Genomic DNA, 20,210 nt, shown 5'->3' on the forward strand with positions numbered 1-20,210 from the left:
GGAAGGATGCACTGGTCAAATACACGGGTTTTTAGGTACTGCTGTATTTTTGTGTTTTTAGTATCCATCTTAACTTTCCAAACGCTGCCCACACCAATCGGATTCTTCTCTGTACTTCAATTGTTTATTACTATTACTAATCATTACCAAATTAATGTTCGTCAATTCCTCAAGCAAGTAATTTCTAAGCAGGCAGATAGAAAGAAGACGATCGATGGACGGGCCAACACGATCTTCTGATCGCTGTTAGAATACCATTAGACGCCATTAGAACTCGTGGTATAAGTGTGTGTCAAAATTATTGTATATAAATCTAAACCCCTTGTCTTAGTTGGCTTGAGAAGACGAATAATGCATGCAATTGGATCAGTTACGGCCACAAGTTTGACAAAAATGAATCAAAGTTAGTGAAATCGTATATCAGTCGGGTCAAAGTTACACGAAGAATTCAAATACTGATTTGCGATTCCACTTTCCATCACATGTGTTCGGTGTTTAGCTGTTCCACTGTGTATATATATATATATATATATATATATATATATATATATATATATATATATATTATATTATACGATCAAACAGAAAATATAGAATTTCTTATGAATTTTTCTATACTCGACCAACATTTGCAAAGTGCAGTGATTTGGAAAATACCAGAAATATTCCTTTCTTTAGTGTTAAAATATAGATCTATTAGAGTTTATTATATAATTAAATTTGAAATAATATAGTTATATTTCACATCTAAAAATTCAATAGACTGTGGAAGAAGGCAGACAAGCTGTGAAATTGAAAAAATTCCCAACCATGCAGAACAATGTGATTACACGTGAAAATAAATAATTACTTATATAATTGTAATAATTGGTGAACTAATCCACAATTTCGCTTTCGTTTCTGTTCCCATAGATTCCTGTGCCAATTGTTGCGTTTGAATGTTAATGGGTAAGGTTTCATGCAACGTAGCCAAAGTGTCGTAATTGTTGTGGCAGGTGTCAGTGAACCAGTGCTCTCTACTTTTTATACCATTGGTTTTGGACAGTTCCGACTATAAGGTTCATTTCATTCATTTTCTGAAAAATATCATTTGTTACATCATATTTTTCTGTGAAAAATATGGACTAAAGATGAATATAAAAAGACTAAATGTATGATAGTAACTAAGAAAACAAATATACAAACAAACATACATTTGAGAAATGTACCGATAGAGTTATTTTTCATGTACCATGTCCTTTGGTTAGCATCGTAGCTATAGAAAGGGTTGATAAATAATACACTTACTTACCCTCAGTAGACCCATTGATACCTCGGTGTTGGACCATTTATAATACAATTCATTACATTACCCGAGTCCGATTATTTATTCAATTTTAATCGGTCCTCTTCTAAGGTGTCGAGAGTTGAATCTAGCTCGTAATGAACTTTATCCATTGTTTCCTATTGATTGCCGTTTGTTTTGCCTCTTGCTAAGTTTTACACTTACTTTGTAGTATCTGCGAGATGTTACTATGCCATTATTTAATGGGTCGTCCTCTTCTGTTCTGCCCTATTGGTCTTGCTTCCCACACTCTTTCCACTTGTCTGTTATTGTCCATCGGGGTTAGATATCCGAACATGCCAATTTTTTCTCCTTAATTGAGTTGAGTATCGGTTTATCTTTGTGTCTTTCTCTTATTTTCTCATTTCTTATCCTATCTGTTCTTCTGAGTCCAATCGTTCTTCTGAGATATTTTATCTCTGCTGGCTGAATTCTGCTCTGATATCTTCTGTTTAACATCCAGTTTTCTGCTCCGTGTCTCTCCGTAGGTCTACATATTGTTTTGTATATTGTCATCTTGGTCTTTCTTGAAATTTCGTTATTATTAAGGACTCCTTTATTTAGTGATTGGAGCAGTTTTCCTGTGTTATCAAGTCTGTTGTTAAGATCGTCCTCGATGTCTCCTTTGTTGTTTATTACGGTTCCCACCTATTTGTATGAATTTGTCTGTATTATTTTTTGTTGATCTACCATTGATTATATTTGATCTTCCGTCCCTTGTTTCCTTGTTATTTTCATCATTATCTCAGCCTTCTCTTTGTTTACATTTAAGTTGTATTTGCTTATTTCTATGTTCAATTTCTCTACGTTGTATTTCAGTTTTTCTACTGTTTCCGCAATTAGCACTATGTCGTTTACAAATACACACATCTTAGCGTTTATCATTTGCATCCTGTTCCTACTGACACAGCATTTTTTAAAGTTTCCTCACAGTCTTTCACTATCTCATCTATTACATTTATGAAAAACACTGGACTGAGACTTCCCCTTGTCTAACTCTTTGAGTTGTTTCAAATGGTTCTGACTGCATTTAGCATTCTTATTGCATTTGTTGTTTTCATGTACCTATATACTTTTTGCTGCTTCTATCATTCTTCACTTTACTTGTTTCTTCTTTAGGCTTTCCCATACATTGTTTCTTTTGATTGAGTCGAATGCTTTTTCCATGTCTATAAAGCTCAGATATATTTCTCAATTTTTCTTTTAGGCTTTTCTATTACTTGTTGCATGGTGAATATATGGTCTTGTGTCTACTTTCCTGAATCCACTTTGTTCGTCCTCTAATTTGTGTTCTATTTCTTTTCTGAATTTCCTGTCTATTATGGTTTCGTATACTTTTGCTGCTACACATAGTAGTGAAATACCTCTACAATTTTTACAGTCTCTTGTGTTTCCTTTCTTGTGTATATTTATAATTACCGCATTTGTCCATCCTCTGGGTATTATTTTTGTCTTGCATATTAGGTTATATAATAATTTTTCTTTTGCTTTTACTCCTATATATTTCATCATTTTCGTTGCTACTTCACCGCTTCCTAGTGCTTTTCGAATCTTTTTGTTTCTTATTGCTTCTTCCAGTTATTATTTTTATATAGTTTCTTGATTTTCCGTGTTTCTTATGGATCAACTATTGATGTGGATCTTTTTCTATTCTCTTGTTTTCCATTCAGTATCAGCTCGAAATAGTCCAGGCTGTATTGTCGCCCCCGTTAGGCAAATTATTCCGATTCGTTTTTTTGCACAATCTTACCCAAAAAAGGTCGTTATAAAAAATCAACAAGGTGCCAGGTAGTACCGTGATCGAAACAATTTTTTTTAAACAAATTCACAAAAACAATTTTTTCACATCGAACATTTTTTTAGATCATTTGTGTCATTCGGAGCAAAAAAAAGTCTCTTGTGATTTTTCTCTAAAAAAGCCATTTTGAAGGCTTAATAACTCGGATAAAACTATTAGTATCAAAGTCAGGAAGTGGTCAAATCAAAGTTTAAATTCGCCGCTACAAGATCCTGAAGAAATGTGTGTCATTAATGTATTACTAAACGGTTATTTTTAATTATTAACAATGAGAGCTAAGCGCATACTAGGCAGCCGTCAATGGTGAGTGCAAAAGAGATACACCATTCCAGCTGTCCAATGGTGAATCTCACTCACACTCACATTGATGGTCGCCTCAATACGCTCTTAGTGCTCATTGTTAATAATTAAAAATAACAGCTTAGTGATAAAATAATGGCAAAAATTTCTTCAGTAACTTGTAGGGGGAAGGGGGGCTTCAGACTTTTATTTGGCGATTTTGTGACTTTTATAGTAATTATTTTTAATCAAGTTATTAAGCCTTGATAATGGTCATTTTAGCTTTTTTCAAATTTTAAATCGCGTATAACTCGACAACAGTCAATTTTAGAGAAAAATCACAAGACATCTTTTTGCTCAGAGTGACCAAACTTATCTAAAAAAAATTGTCCTAAGTGAAAAAATTGTTCAATAACTTTTTAGACCACGGTACTGCCTGGCACCCCGTGGATTTGTTATAAAGACATCTTTTTGAGCAAGTTTGTGCAAAAAAATCGAATCGGAATAATGTACCTAACGGGGGCGACGATACAGCCTGAACTAAAATGTTCCCTTTATCTTTCCATAATTTTCTTTAATATAGTTCCTGTCACCACGGGCATCAAGTATCTTAATATGTACTTGATAACTAAGTAATAAAAACAACATAATTAACTAGTATAACATACAATTAACTGTTACCATTAGATCTTAAGAGATATTTTGAATTGCGTTATATATTTAATTCCTAAAAAGGAAGCTAAAAATATAAATCTATTTAATACTGAAATTCGTAAATATTAGAATTGGATTTTATATTCCGCGTCTTATCAATAATAGACTCAAGTTGTCTAAAGCTAAATTGATACTTCAGATAATGTTTCTTCTTTAAAGTAAGAAGGTAAAATAAATAAGACCGGAAAAATGAAACTCTTCGACAAAGTATATCGACCGTATCCGATGATATCTTTTGTAGGTCTTGGATTAACTTTAAAGTACGAGATATCCAGAGCGAAAAATGTTTCTTCATATTACGGATGTCATTGGCACTAAGGGGAGTTGTATTGCTCTTATATGTTGTGAGCTATTTTCCGACTTCTCTGACAGATTTAATATACCTGGTCCGGAATAACAACTATTGGACAGGATAGTCTTTATTTTTTTATATAGATTTCTAGTTTCTAATATTTTATTTATAATTTAATATTTTTCTATACATATAATATTTACACAATATACCTATTAAAATAATTCATTCATACATTAAGCATTACAATCACTATGGTCCGAGAGCTGTGACACACACACACATTTTTAATTTAAAAAAATATCCTATCAAAATATCAATTGCACCTCCCTGTGCTAAAAAAAGTACATAGCTATACATGTATATTGTATATTTTATAGTAGTTAATAGTATGTACAGATTCAGATGCAATCTTCTGAAGTTCAGATGCACCCCCTGAAAATAATCCTGGGGCGCCAATGTAAGCATCTTGCAGAGTTAAAATCTCTCGCAAATCGCCTGGCCTGTTTATTTTCTTAATATTTGAAGATTTAGATTTACTTTAAAGTCACGTCAATGATATTTTTTGTAATAACAATTTTTGCCCTTTTTTTAACTTTGGGGGGATTTTTGGGGAAAATAATCGGTTCCCCTTTAGCCAGACCAGCATTTTTGTATTAGGCTATCATGGAAGTGTCAACTGAAAAATTTTCAGGTTGCCTAAAATACGTACTCAAAAATGTCTAAGAGCTCTCATGCTACTAGGGATTATAATAGCTAACGCCATGGCGTTCAAAATTCTATTTTTCGGTGAGATGGATTACTTCTGTGTCATTTAAAGCTGGCTGTGTATCTTTGCTGCTGTTGTGACTCTTTTCCATTTCTTCTTGTCTTTGCACGTAACTTTCCAGACTTTCACATTCAATGCTCTTTTGTCCTTTTCTACATCATCCATCCATCTTCTTCTGGGTCATCCTGTACACCTACGCCATAGTGGTGTCCAGTCAGATATCTTTCTCAACACATATCTGATTGTGGGAGTCCCTGTATAATAATATGTCCTATCCATTCAAAGCGAAGACAGCTTATGTATCTGACTATATTTTCTCTTTTTAATTCTTTTTTAATTTTGCCATTTGCTTTATTCTTATTTTTCCCTCTCTTTGTTACATTGTGGGCCAGTATTGTTCTGATTACTTTTTCTTTCAAATTTCAGAAGACTATCTTTCTCTTTCTTGCTAATCGTCACTGTTTCCATCCCATAAGTAACATCAGGTCTTATTAAGGTTTTATATAGATTCATCGTTGTTCTCTTGCTTAAAGTCTTGTTTCTCAACAGATTTCAACTCTTTCCGTATTAGGTCTGGATCCCGCGTATGAAAAAAAAGTTGATTAATTGCAAGCTGAAAATTTGTTAATAGCTTAAGGGTGTCTAGTCGGATAAACTTTGATATATGCGAACACTGGAACAGGGGCAGTTTTAACTGTGGAACAGGTTAAAAATTTGGAACGGTCACACTACGAGAACGGCACATTTATTTTGTCTGACAGAACAGACTTAAACTCTTCGAACAGAGATTAAACTCTCATGCAAAAATCAGACTGCTATTTATCACCAAATGGGCGTTTTAATGGGTGGAACATGTAGAATATTTCAAATGACAGGAATAATGACAGGTGATAAATAGCAGTCTGATTTTTGCATGAGAGTTTAATCTCTGTTCGGAGAATTTAAGTCTGTTCTGTCGGACAAAATAAATGTGCCGTTTTCGTGGTGTGTCTGTTCCAAATTTTTAACCTGTTCCACAGTTAAAACTGCCCCTGTTCCAGTGTTCGCATATATCAAAGTTTATCCGACTGGACACACTTAAGCTATAAACAAATTTTCAGCTTGCTATTAATCAACTTTTTTTTCATACGCGGGATCCAGACCTATATGTTTTATTGCCTTGAATTCTTTCCGCTGTTCTCTCTTTTCCGGCTTTCCCTATTGTTATTCTGAAGTATCTAAAGGTGGATACAGTTTCAAATTTATCGTTCTGTGATATTCGATATTTCCGAGTTGTTGTGTCGTCTTTCCGTATCGTCGTGTATTTCGTTTTGTGCTGGTTTATGTCTAACTCTATTCTCTTTGCTTCCTTGTCTGATTTTTCAACTCCTTTTATAAGTGTCCTCTTCGTCTTCGCTATGATGACTAGATCATCTGAATATGCTACTATTTGAAGTTGATCTGTAATAATGTTTTTCTCTGCAATGTTTTGTAATGTTTTTGTTAAAATAATAACAACACATAAAACACAACACAAAACACAACATTGATAACTTTCGTGTAAAAGCTTTGAAAAGAAAATGAGAAAAGTTATGAAATGGAACTAAAAAATATTTATTATTTGTTCCTTGTTTTCAAAATTCTTGGTTTATTTTTTTGATAGGATCTAATAGGAAACTCTCGTGTGACGCTCTATCAAACAATCATACTTGGTACTATTGTTTGCACCGATTTTACAACAGCAAAATGTGAACATATTAAACTATCATGTCCATCTGTTCGTCTATAAACACAACTGCTCCATTATTGGAAAATAAGGAATGACAAATTCGGTGTCGAAGAAGAGCTTATAGCCCAGACGTAGTACTAAAGGTGAGAAATGTAATCTCGAACTTCCAGTTCAAGAGATGCAACCTGAGTAACTGTTTTAATGTCGCCGAAATATTATAAGTGGTATATTGTTCGACTCGCCTTAGTCTGGTGAGAACAAATTTATAATAAGTTTGTTCTAGAAAACAGTCAAACTAGTCAGCAACCGTCAGCAAACAGTTGGTCAGTGAGAGAACATAATACAGTCACCAGTGCTATCCTGTCTACTCGCGCTGGTCCACTATTCGCTGATGGTTTCAAACCGTTTGAAACTGATGCTAGAACAAACCTAATACTTTCGATTTTTATATCACATCAGGTAAAACGTTGTAAACGGGAGTACCATAATATAGTATCAGAAATAGTACCGGCAATATGTCAAGTGGTGCGTATTGAATAGTCGAGCTCTAATATTTAGTTAAGGTTTTGATGTTATTTCCGGTTAAAAGTTCTGACCGGCAGTTTTGCAAGAATTCAAATGGTCTCCAGTCGTGTTGGATTTTGTATTATTAGCCCAGTAAATGAACGGGAAATTCGGCGATACCGTGTAATTTTCAGGGGCAACTCCGAATTGCATGAAAATTTGCATTTAGGCTCTACCCTCCACTTCAAAGTTGAAATTGTGCCGTTGATTGCTTTTACTAGGGGGTAACAGTAACCCCTTCTCGGGGGTGAAAAACATACATTCAAGATAAGACCAGAAATGGATAAATTGACTGATTTTGAGCAACTTTTGTTCTATAGAGTTTTTTACTTAAGTCAATACTTTTCGAGTTATTTGCCATTGAAAATGTTGATTTTTCGACAAAAAAACTACGTTTTCAGACGCTTTTTCGCAAGTAACTCAAAAAGTAAATATTTTATCAAAAAAATATCCCTATCAAAAGAGTAGCTTATAAAAAACCCAAAAAAATGGTGTATCAGTAGTCTATCAATCAAATAAAAACAAAGTTGTAGCTCATGAAAAATACGTTCTTATTCGTCTAATTTCAAATCGAATATTTTAAGGTGAAATCACCGAAAAATTAAGCACTTTTCGGGAAAAACCCATTTAAACTTTTTTGAAGTGTTTATAAAAAGATTTGTTTAATTGTTAACAGTAGTTTTAGCATTAAAAATAAGCGAGTTACGCTCAAAATAAAGTGGGCCCTCTTTTTTTTTGTAAAAAATCATGAAAATCTCGCCGTGTTTAACTCCCCAAATGAAATTAATCGTTACCGCTTTACAAGCAATTTATTTACCTATCTATTTTTTATATGATCTGTCAGTCTCACCGGTTTAAAGTGTTTATTTTTGAAAGGGTTATAATTGAGAAAGCTTGAATGGGTCACTAATCACGAGTGTATGCAAATTTTGAACAGCCATATCTTAACCAATTTTTGTCTTACGGAGAAACAAAATGAAACTAGCATATTTATAATAGCAAACCTACATTTTTTTACTCTTTAAGATTTTTCTTACCACTAATACTTTTTAAGTTTTTTTGAAAAAATTAAATTTTTCAAAAATTTTTAGAAAATTTTTTTTTATTATAAAACTAAATGTTTTTAAAAATAAGCACTTCAAACCAATCAAACTTACAGATCATATAAACAATACACATACAGTTAAAATAGATGGTAAAGCCAAACGATTAATTTCATTTAGGGTGCTAAATAGAGGGACGTTTTCACGATTTTTTTTTACCAAAAAAAGGGGCCAACTTTTTTCAGTGTAACTCGTTTATTTTTGATGCTGTAAACTTTTGTAAAAAACAAATAATAAGCTTTTTTTCGATAGTTTAAAAATGTTAATAAAGTTTTCCCGAAAAACGCTTATTTTTTCGGTGATTTTGCATTGAATTATTCGATTTGGAATTAGACGAATAAGTACGTATTTTTCATGAGCTAGAACTTTGCTTCTACTCAATTTGTAGACTTTTCTGGCACACCATTTTTTTCGTTTTTTTTATAGGCTACACTTTTGCTAAAAATATTTTTTTTGATGAAATATTTACTTGTTGAGTTATTTTGAAAAACGGTCTGAAAACGTAGTTTTTTTGTCGAAAAATCAACATTTTAAATCGCGAATAACTCGAAAATTATTGACTTACGTAAAAAACTTTATAGAACAAAAGGTGCTTAAAATAAGTCAATTTATCCGTTTCCGGCCTTATTTTAAACACGCGTTTTTCACCCCCGAGAAGGGGTGACTGTCACCCCCCAAGTAAAAGCAACCAACGGCACAATTTCAACTTTGAAGTGGAGGGTAAGTAGAACCTAAATCCAGATTTTCATGCAATTCTGAGTTGCCCCTGGAAATTACACTCCAAAACGGTCATTTATTGGGCTATATGTGATAGTTAAACAAATTAGCTGTGTATATTTTACATGTATTGAGTATATTATCGTGAGGGTTCATTGTTAATGTTAGAATCAGAAATAAGTATCAGAAAGTATCTAGTAAAATTTTTACAAAGGTTTTAGAATTTTTCTCAAAGAGCTTTGACATAAAACTTAAAACTTCATATAACGGATTAACGTTCAAATACTAAAAAATCAAAAGAACCAAATTAGTCCGTAAAATAAAGTCCGAGCCTGAATGTCACTGAAGGTTACAAGAAACCCAACCAGTGTTCGAGACAGCAACTTATTGATAGCACTTCTAATAAAATACAAGCTAGACGGCATCTAAAATTGCTGTTAATAATGATCTTACGACCGGATAATAATTCTAATGAAAATTTAATGAAAATTTAACTGGCTTCATTAATTTTCTGGATAGGTTATAAAGTTTATTTCTCTGGAGCTTTCCTGGGCACTTTGTGCACTTCTTAAATTTTACGTTACATAATTTTCCAAGAAAAGGGTAGGAAATGTTGAGAACAGCTCGCTTCGTGTTACGTGCATCGTAATATTAGGGATTGTGACTTAATCGAAATTATACAGACCATTTTATTACTCAAAAGAAGTTTTGTACAAAATGGAGGAAAAGTAGAGAATAAAGCTAGATAAATATGAATGCAGTTAATAATTGAATTTTATTTAACCTCTATATTATAAGCAATTTTTTTAGCATCAATTACTATTAAAAACTTAAAGATAAGTACCAACTCTCTAGTATCCCTTGGACTCTGTATCACAAAATTAACCTGTGCCATCAATTGCACTATTATAGTGTGATTTTCACTTAACTAGCTCGAACGGTGTCTTCCTCTTAAATCTTCTAGCCAGATCCATATTGTCGAGGAGCGGGATGACCTCAACATTGACGTGTTCAAGAAGTCTTTATTCTTGACTCTTGGCAAATTTTGACAGTGATCTAAACCTAATTATGGAGTCATATACCAAATTGAAAACTAACAGTTTTTTTTCAATTAAAGCACTGTCTTAAATAATTTTATTTTACATGAAGAGAAGTAGTAATATTTTTCAAATAGGGTCTCGAGGTAACGAAGTACAAAAAACTCGAAGAAGCACCACAAAATTTTTATATTAAAAGTTCATACAAGGACGCATTTCGGCTCATCACGAGCCATCATCAGCTTAAAATACAGGAACAAAAACAAAGGACTTATGGTATGTTAAACAGTAAATGCACTGAGAGAAAAAAATTCTTGGCATAAAGAAAATTTATTAACATTTAAGAAATATCGACTTGGCATATTGCCTAAGAAATATATCTTTGTATGTAAGATATAATTTTCTAAAATATTTCAAATAAATTCTACTATAGCCAAAGAAATATATCTTAAACATGATTGAACTAGCACTTTCTGGCAAACTTCAAACCCATTTATCAGAAAGAAATTACACTTGATGTTAATTAATTTTATTAGTCATAAAAATATATTTTCTACACATTACAAAACTATTCTTTCTGAGCAATAATATTTCTTAGTAAGGAATATTATTATTTTACTATTAATAATTAATGTATTTAATGGTAAGAAATATATTTCGCAGAGATAAACGTATATTTAGAGTTAAGTTAATATTTCTTGAAAATAAAGTGATATTACATACGGCGAAATAAATCATTGTGTTAAGGTAAAATCATTATTTATTAATAAAACAAGATATATAACGTTATTATTACGTACAAATATTTTCTCCACTCTTAAACCACTAGCTTCTACACAACAATAAAAGGATGGAGAGGCAAATCCAACTTCCTCAAATTTTCCTTCATTTGTTAATAGCACTTTGTATATCGGCAATTCACTAAAACAAAATCGTTATGTAGAAAGAGTAAACTTACTTTAATAAATTTTTTTTTATAAAGATAGAGATATTTATTTTGACAAATTTAGGAAATACAAAAAAAAAACAGAGCCCCACATAAGAACTATTAACACTAATAATAATCAATCATATTTAGTTCAAACATGGCATTATTTAACCTACACATCTTTGTTTATTTTTTTGTTTTTGTTAATGAAATATAAATTATATTTATCTGTATAATGTTAAGTCACACAATAAACATTGTTTAGCTAAAACAAGAGGGAAAATACAACCAATGTAAAACACTGAAGCAGACATAATAATAAATATGTAATTTTCTTAATTTTTATAATCTAAAAGAGACAGCATACCTAATCATTAAGAAATTTTATTACGGGAAAGTATTATTAGTTTACATCTAAGTCATTTAATACATATTAACTAATTCACGGTTCTCGGCAATAACATTTCTTAACCATAAACATATATTTCTTTTAGACTAACTGATTTCTTTATCTCAAATAAATTAACAGAAAATATCCTCAGCGTTGCATTCGCCATGTTTGATATAGCGTTGTATTGTATATTTTTATAGAAGACGATATATTCAAGAAACCTATTATAGTTGATACCTAAGTATACACATTTTTAAAAAGGTACTTACATGTATGAAGTTCTACCATTTCTGGAAAGCCCCGTAGTTGGTTAATAACTCCTTTCTTAATATTGTTCTGAAGATATATATTATATCATTCTGTCAGCTTTAAATTGTGGCATATTTCCCAGTTAGAATAATAAGCTCCTTTATTTCAGAGTCGTCCATCATTATACCTAAAAAGCATATAAAGATACTATTATGTTTCTTTTTTAACCATTCTGATACGCAACAATATTATTATTACATCTTAAATTACTCAATTTACTTTTATTTAATACATATATACGTACGTACCTTCAAAATATCCGTTAATTTTTAAAGAACACCAATAAATCTAAAATCCATCTATATGAACATGAACATATCACGCCATCTTGACAAACACTGACGACTAAATCATAAATAGTTAATCTGCGCAATTCTTTTGTGGAATAAAATCTCTTTGCAAGTAACATTTCGGCATTAATGACAAAGTTTTTATTTTATAACCACAGTTACTACAGAGGGTATTTCTGAAGAATTATTTCTTGTGGTTTAAAATATTTATTTGATTGCAAGAAAATTTCTTGTTCACAAATATAAATATGGATTAACTTAACACTATATTTCTTATACTGCAAAATATTTGTAGTTTTCAATTTAAGAAATAAAAACTTTAGGATAAGAATATTAAATGTAACCATTAAAGCATTTCTTAGTATTGAAGAAATTATCTGTAAGAAATTATTGAGTTGTGTTTAAAAAACTCGTTTCTTTATATGTGAACCGGTATGTTTAAGTTGATAGGATATGTAAACTTTTAAGAAATATTGCTCAAAGAAATCGGTGTTTTAGGAGAAAAGAAATTGTTCTCTCGGTGTGGTTAAGTTCAATTAGTTACCACTATAAACAGCCCGGATTAACCGATAATAGTATAAAAGGCCCGGTTTCAGGTAAAATTTATTTTAGGCTTTATTATGGGAGTACCGTCTAGTCAGTGTTAATTGCAAAAGACCAACTCTGTCTACCTCGGTGGCTTATCGCTCCGGGTGGGTCTTAATAATTAGGTCTGGATCCCGCGTATGAAAAAAAAGTTGATTAATAGCAAGCTGAAAATTTGTTAATAGCTTAAGGGTGTCTAGTCGGACTAACTTTGATGTATGGAAACACTGGAACAGGGGAAGTTTTAATTGTGGAACAGGTTAAAAATCTGGAACGGTCAGACCACGAAAACGGCACATGTATTTTGTCCGACAGAACAGACTTAAACTCTTCGAACAGAGATTAAACTCTCATGCAAAAATCAGACTGCTATTTATCACCAAATGGGCGTTTTAATGAGTGGAACATATAGAATATGTCAAATGACAGGAATTATGACAGGTGATAAATATCAGTCTGATTTTTGCATGAGAGTTTAATCTCTGTTCGGAGAGTTTAAGTCTGTTCTGTCGGACAAAATAAATGTGCCGTTTTCGTGGTGTGACCGTTCCAAATTTTTAACCTGTTCCACAATTAAAACTGCCCCTGTTCCAGTGTTCTCATATATCAAAGTTTATCCGACTAGACACCCTTAAGCTATTAACAAATTTTCAGCTTGCTATTAATCAACTTTTTTTTCATACGCGGGATCCAGACCTAAATGGGCCAGGTCAGATAAATTTAATAATATATACGACCGCACTAATTGAATTCAAACCATTTACTGTTGAACAAACCATACCTACAATGTAATATTAAAAGGTATTAAACGTGAGAATTAATTATGTGGTGACACCGCCCACCTCAGTTAAGGAACTTACCAGACCAGCAAGGAGGAAGAATCCACTAGTTTACACTATACATAAGTTCCACAAAACTCCATTATTAGGTTTTTTTAAGTTATTAAGCTATTTTTAGCATTTTAGTTGTAATTTGACCGCAAAACTTGTGTAAAGCTTGTTAATTGGGAGGAACCATCTTGTGGACAGCTCAGGTGTAGGAACTTTCCGGTGAAATGTCAAATTACTGTCAGTCATGACATGTAGTACTCTAGGATAAAGTGTCAAGATGAAGTTGACACTAATGGATTCTTCTTCCTTCCTGGTCTGGTAAGTTCCTTAACTGAGGTGGGCGGTGTCACCACATGTTTAATCCTCACGTTTTATACTTTTTAATATTATATTGTAGGTCAGTCCTTTGTTTTTGTTCCTGTATTTTAAGCTGATGATGGCTAGTGATGAACCGAAGCGCGTCCTTGTATAACCTTTTAATATAAAAATTTTGTGGTAGTTCTTTGAGTCTTTTGTACTTCGTTAATTTTATTTTAATCACGAACTCTGTTCTCAGAAGGATATTCTAGATTTCTTTGTAATTCATATTTATTAACGAGACTTATATTGCGCTAATTTTTTCAATCTATTTCAGCGATAAGCTATTTAAAACGAAGCACTTATCAAAATTAAGTGCTTAATAAAATGTAATAACAAAAATAAACAAAATATATGTATTATGCAGTAACGTATATTTATATCCTCTATAAAACAAACATTTATAGAATGCCAAAATGCATATCTAAATACATTATATTTGAGGATCTTTAAAACTCTAGTAACGATGCCACTCAATTTACTTTCTATTATCAGTACCAACTTTGTATTAATCGGTTTTTTCTTCATTTGTCGATATATCTGACTCTGTTAAATGTTCCTCCTCCACTTCAGACTCTTGAACACCCCCAGCTCCAGACTTAGGGAAATCAAGTCTAATATCATAAAGTTTATCAAAAATATCGTATGGAATAAAATCTGCTGGAACCGGCCACACCTTGTCTTTATAGATATCTCTCTGGGGCACAACTCCAAATATGTCCTTAAACGCATGAAGGTCGATAGGAAATGGAGATTTTATTATAAAGTCTAGTCTTTCTATTTCTGGTAGTCCTTTTCGATAAAAATCAACGTAGTTGAGGGAACCTCCTATCAGACTAGGTCTGAGATACAGGCTGCTGGTATCTCGAAGAGACAAAGTATCTAATTGCTAAAATAAAAAAAGAAATAATTTACTTAAATATCCACTTAAAGTGTGAACAAATACAAGGTGACTCGGTGAAACGATACGATTTGGCAACGCTGCTGACGATAAAATAGAGGAGCCGCCGGCTTGCGACGTAAACGTCCTGAATCTAGAAAGTAGGAATTTTAGTTATCATGGAGAAGTGGTCAGGTGAACAACGTGCATTTGCTGTGAAAGATTATTATAGAAATGGTGAAAGTTTTTTGCGTGTACAATGAGAGTTTCATTTACACTACAACTTGCCACCCCGAGCTGCAGTTCCGTCCAACATGGCTATATAAGACTTGGGTTAGGAACTTTGAAAGTAGTGGTTCAACATTACAGAAAAGAGGTGGCAGTGTCAGAACTGCTCGCACCCCACAGAATATTGAAGCGGTACGAAATTCATTACACGCGAGTCGTCTAAAATCCCTATGACGACTAAGCTTAAATCTGGGATTAAATTATACCACTACGAGCAGAATTTTGCATAAAAATCTCCAGTATCATCAATACAAAATACAGATTTTGTAAGCCTTTAACGTTCTTGACTATTCAATTCTGCTCATAGTGGTATAGCTTAATTCCATATTTAATCTTCGTCGTAGTATCTATTTATCATGACATTCACATTCTTAACGGAGTGCTTTCTGTCCTCTTTGGATTCTCCCGATGCAATTGTTGCGGGAAATCAGCACGCATTAACATTTTTGTTTTACAATTGGTTATGTGACTTGGCGTCGTGTACAATGTTTTTCCATTATGTCTTGTTTTGGTTTAGGGTTTTCCATTATTTGACACCCATATTCTTAATATCCGCAATTTTCTCGTTATTCCATCTCGTTTTAGGTCTTCGTCGTGGTCTTACTGATACTGCTCTTCATTTGGTTAATTTTTTATTTAAATATAATAGCTCAGTTCAGAGATAGTTGCTAATAAGCATTATTTCTGGCATTTGTCCATATTTTTTAGAATGTTTGACATTTAATGAAAATATATTGTTTTCTTTTCTTAACGAATTTGTATTTCATTAGAATTTTTCGCTTAATGTCCAATTTGTATGTCCAAATATTTGTTTATCAATTAAAATCATGACTCTCTTAGCTAGAGTTGTTCAAATGGATCTTTTCACAAACGTAATGATTGATTTGCAAACAAGTTAAATCAAAACATTAAGTGAAATGTACGTCGGCATGTGCTTTCAATGTAATTATTGCAAATGGCTAATATTCTGTTAGTCGTATTTTATAAAGTTATTTTATTGATGTGTTTGATCTTTTTTTACTATAAAGAATATTGGTGGATTCAACATTAAACAGCTGTACCTACTATTACGAACATAACGATAAATATAGAGCGGTAATAAATAAATTTAAAAAAAAGTCAAAAGATACTCTCGCAAATAAACAAAAATTTTCACCTTGACAGAACTACAATTTCAGGTTAAATGATAACATTGACAATTTCCGTGATAACTTGATTGAAAATTTTGCAACATAACTTTACACTCGTAAGTGCCTCGAGAAAGGGCGTAGTAATGCTTACAACTCCCGGAGCGAACCACGGCCGATGACAAACGCTCTCGTCGGTCGTACACCCACCTTAACTTTACGCAGACAGAATTTTTCTCACCGGCCATGGTTCGCTCCGGGAGCTGTAGCTATTTTTCTTTTTTTTTTTTTTTGTTGAATTTATCTCTTTGGCGAGAACCAATTAGATTTAGTAATAATAAAGAATATTAGATATACACATTTTTTCATATACATTATAACAAGTAAATAAAAATACTACAAAAAATTTGTTGTAAATTCGTATTTCAACTCGTATTGTTAGATTTAATCTAACGGCGCGACAGATTACATGACAGAAATGAGCGCGGCTGTTAACGGGTTAAAAATAAGTAATTACTGGGTGTAATCAAATAAGAGAGGAGCAAAAATTAATTATTGTTCTAACACTTATGTTTGAAAATAAAAACTACAGTGAAATCTACAAAGACTAATAAGTTAAAAAAATTAAAAACCATTTTTAAACACAACAAATGCACAAATGTCATTGAAAATGATAACACGTAAAATTTATTAGTAACTAATGTATCAACGACATGCCGTATTGCTTATCGTTGTTTAACTTATTTTGGTTTCTATGGACAAGCGGCTATATTTTAAAATAATCGTTTCTGTGAGTAAAAAAGAGACCGAGTATAAAAAGTAATTCGTGCATAATTTTATGCATGTACCAAGATCCGTTGTAAGCACTGTATTTAAATACCTTTTAAAATCTTATTATCTATATTCTAAGATCCGAATATAGGTCGACATGCACCCATGTGCTTTCCGGATGCAACATTTTTTTAAATTAAATTTCATACACAGACAAATACAACTTATACGGGTTGCCTATCAAAATCGTGTCATAGCTATCTTTAAGGGGGGGGGGGGGGGGGGCGTAGCGTTTGAAATCAATATTTCCAGCACATTTTTGTGAATTTTTTTTTGAAAGTATGGTAGTATTATTGTGCTTTTAAATGAAATAAACATGTTCAGCATAATTCCAAGATAATTCAAAATCAAATTTAAGGAAAAATATTGGAAAATAAGCCAACAATTTTTAAAGACACCTAAAAAATAGATTTTCCGGTGGATATCAGAACTAATCAGTGGATCATGTGAAACAAAAAGATCAAAAAGATTTCATTAGCTTATGAGTTTATCAAGGCAACTCTGTGGAGATTTTTTAGTTTCAACGATTTTTGACTTTTTGGTACCACTGAGAAATGAAAACAACGAAATTTTTTGCACAAAGAAAAAGTGAAAATCAACATATTTATTGTTGTTAAATAAAAAATAAGCATAAAACAAAAATATCTCGACAGCATTACCTCACGAAATGTCTAATGAATATATATGCAAAATTTTAGGCGGATCGGTATAGTAGTTTTTGGGTCACAGTGGCCGGAGTCTTTGGAAAAAGCAGTTTTAAGAAAAACTCGTTTAAAATTTTGTCAACTTTTATTTTTAATTTCTTCTTTGTGTATCAAATCTTGAAAGTGATGCACATCAGAATATGTTTTTGAATCACGGAGTTATTTATAAAACAAATGGGAACAGCTGTTAAACATTTTTCACTACGCTCAAGCGCGCTTGGCAAAGCGTGTCGAAGGTAGGGATATTCAACACGCTGTAGGTCCGGTACTTTTGCTCCAATGAATCAGAACTTCTCAGAGTATTCTTAAAGTTCTATACTTTCATTTAAAATAATAAAAGAAATCCAAAGTTTCAAAATTTTCAAAACCAAACTCCCCCTTTTTATTAAAACTAAAAGTTTAAAAAATATAAAATTACTCTATGAGGTATTGCCCACGTGGTAACGATCATGGCTACTGGGCAAGCAGTGTAAACATTTAAGCAAATGTAGGTTACTGCACCAATGTATTTTCCAATCAATTTATATATCAAAATAAAGATTATTAAAGAATCTTAAATGATATTAAATAATTAAATTTTAATATCAAACGCGATGATATATTATCTTCGACTGGCTTTGCAGCAGGTTCGCGCTAGCGCGTTTGAGGCTAGTGAGAAATTTTCAACAGCTGTTGCCATTATTTTTTGTAAATAACTCCGCGAGTCAAAAATACATTCCGGTGTGCATCACTTTACGATTTGACAGACAAAAAAGAAATTAAAAATAAAATTTGACAAAACGTTAAACGCGTTTTTCTCAAAACTGCTTTTTTCAAAGGCGGTGGACATTGTAACTCATAAACTGCTGGACCGATTTACCTGGAATTTTGTATATATTTGCTTTAGACATTCCGTGAGCTAACACTGTTGAGACATTTCTTCTTTCATGCTTATATTTTGTCTAACAATAATAAATATATTGATTTTTACCCTTTTTTGTGTACAAAATTTCGTTGTTTGGATTTCTGAGTGATACCAAAAAGTCAAAGACCGCTAAAACTAAAAAACCTCGCCAGCGTTACCTCCAGAAACTTATAGATAGGCTAATAAAATATTTTTCAATTGTCACAAAAAATGTTTAAAAAAGTCCATGGTGTCAAGTTGAAAAAAGTGTATGTGGCAACCATCTGAAATACTTCCATTACTAATGTTTCACCAATTTTATTTATTAGTCCCAATTTTTGAAAAAATGTCTTAGCGGTCGGATACGACCGCCGGCGACGGGGCGTAGGCGACATACATACTTATTCCTATGGTGCCAAGCGGTCGTGCGGGCGGTCGTTCTGTTCATGATGAGGTTTTTTATGTATTATTGCGCCAAGTGGTTGCATTGACTAATATTTCATTAGTAGAGGTTTGATCGTTAGCAAGACAATCACAGTCAACTCAAGGTACCGCTCTTGTACCAACAAAAGTAGTGATTAACCTATCACTATGAAATCAGGACTATGATGGTAGCTGAGAAATACTATACAAGACTCGAATTAGCTAATATTTTAGTTGACAAGGAAACGCATTATATTGTGACGCTAAGATCAAATCGTCGTGGAAACCCAAAAGAAGTAATAAATAAAAAATTGAAAAAAGGGGAAAGGTTTGGGTTGTAAAACGAGAGAGGCATCTGCGTTTTGAAGTGGAAGGATAAAAAAGATATTTTGCTACTAGCTACTAAACGCACTACCGAAACTAAGGCAATTAAACGACGAAGTGGTGTTGTTCATAAACCTCAGGGTGTAAAGGAATACAATGTGGCAAAGTCCTCAATTGATCATTCAGACCAGATAGAAAGTTACAATTATTCGCACCTAAGAAAATCACTGAAATGGTACAGAAAGCTGACCGTGGAATGTCTTCTTGGTAAATCACTTGTAAATTCCTACATTATTTTCAACCAACTAGCCGAAAAAAAGATGAAAATAACTTAATTTAAAAAGCATGTATTAAAGTCGCTCCGAAATTATGAAGAGAACATTGACCCACAGAATTATTCTGAAGGGGAACAATTACAAATAATACTAACAACAACGAGATCGATGCAAATTTATACTTTGGTGAAAAAGGAAGGACCTTTTGATAAAATTAAAAAATACTGTAAAGGTTGCCATGGAGATAAAATTTGGAGAAATAACAAAAAATCGGGCCAAACAAATTAGTAACTTACTGCGACACTTGTGAAGTCAACCGCACCTTTTTTTAGATTGATGCAACAAACATTCCAAATAATGAATTTTTAATTTGTGTTATGCTTTTATTTAACGTTTATGTTCTTTAGTTTGGAATGAATAGTATATTTTTTACGCAAAATAAAGAAATCCGTGTCAAAATTTTGATATCATTTTCAATCT

The 20,210-nt window shown here is 32.4% G+C and overlaps 2 protein-coding genes across 2 annotated transcripts in view; one reads left to right on the plus strand and one right to left on the minus strand.

Annotated features, from left to right (window-relative positions):
* The window catches only part of LOC114339971 (uncharacterized), a 1,137,809-nt gene that overhangs the window by 155,817 nt on the left and 961,782 nt on the right, over nucleotides 1-20,210 (plus strand). The window lies entirely within an intron of this gene.
* Nucleotides 14,353-20,210, minus strand: part of LOC114331849 (uncharacterized) — a 42,464-nt gene continuing 36,606 nt past the window's right edge. The window contains exon 4 of the mRNA XM_028281527.2: nucleotides 14,353-14,884. Coding sequence (XP_028137328.2) covers nucleotides 14,504-14,884 — 381 coding nt within the window. The 3' untranslated portion in view covers nucleotides 14,353-14,503. The remainder of the gene's footprint in view (nucleotides 14,885-20,210) is intronic.

This window comes from Diabrotica virgifera, chromosome 5 (genome assembly GCF_917563875.1).
Source record: "Diabrotica virgifera virgifera chromosome 5, PGI_DIABVI_V3a".
NCBI lineage: Eukaryota > Metazoa > Arthropoda > Insecta > Coleoptera > Chrysomelidae > Diabrotica > Diabrotica virgifera.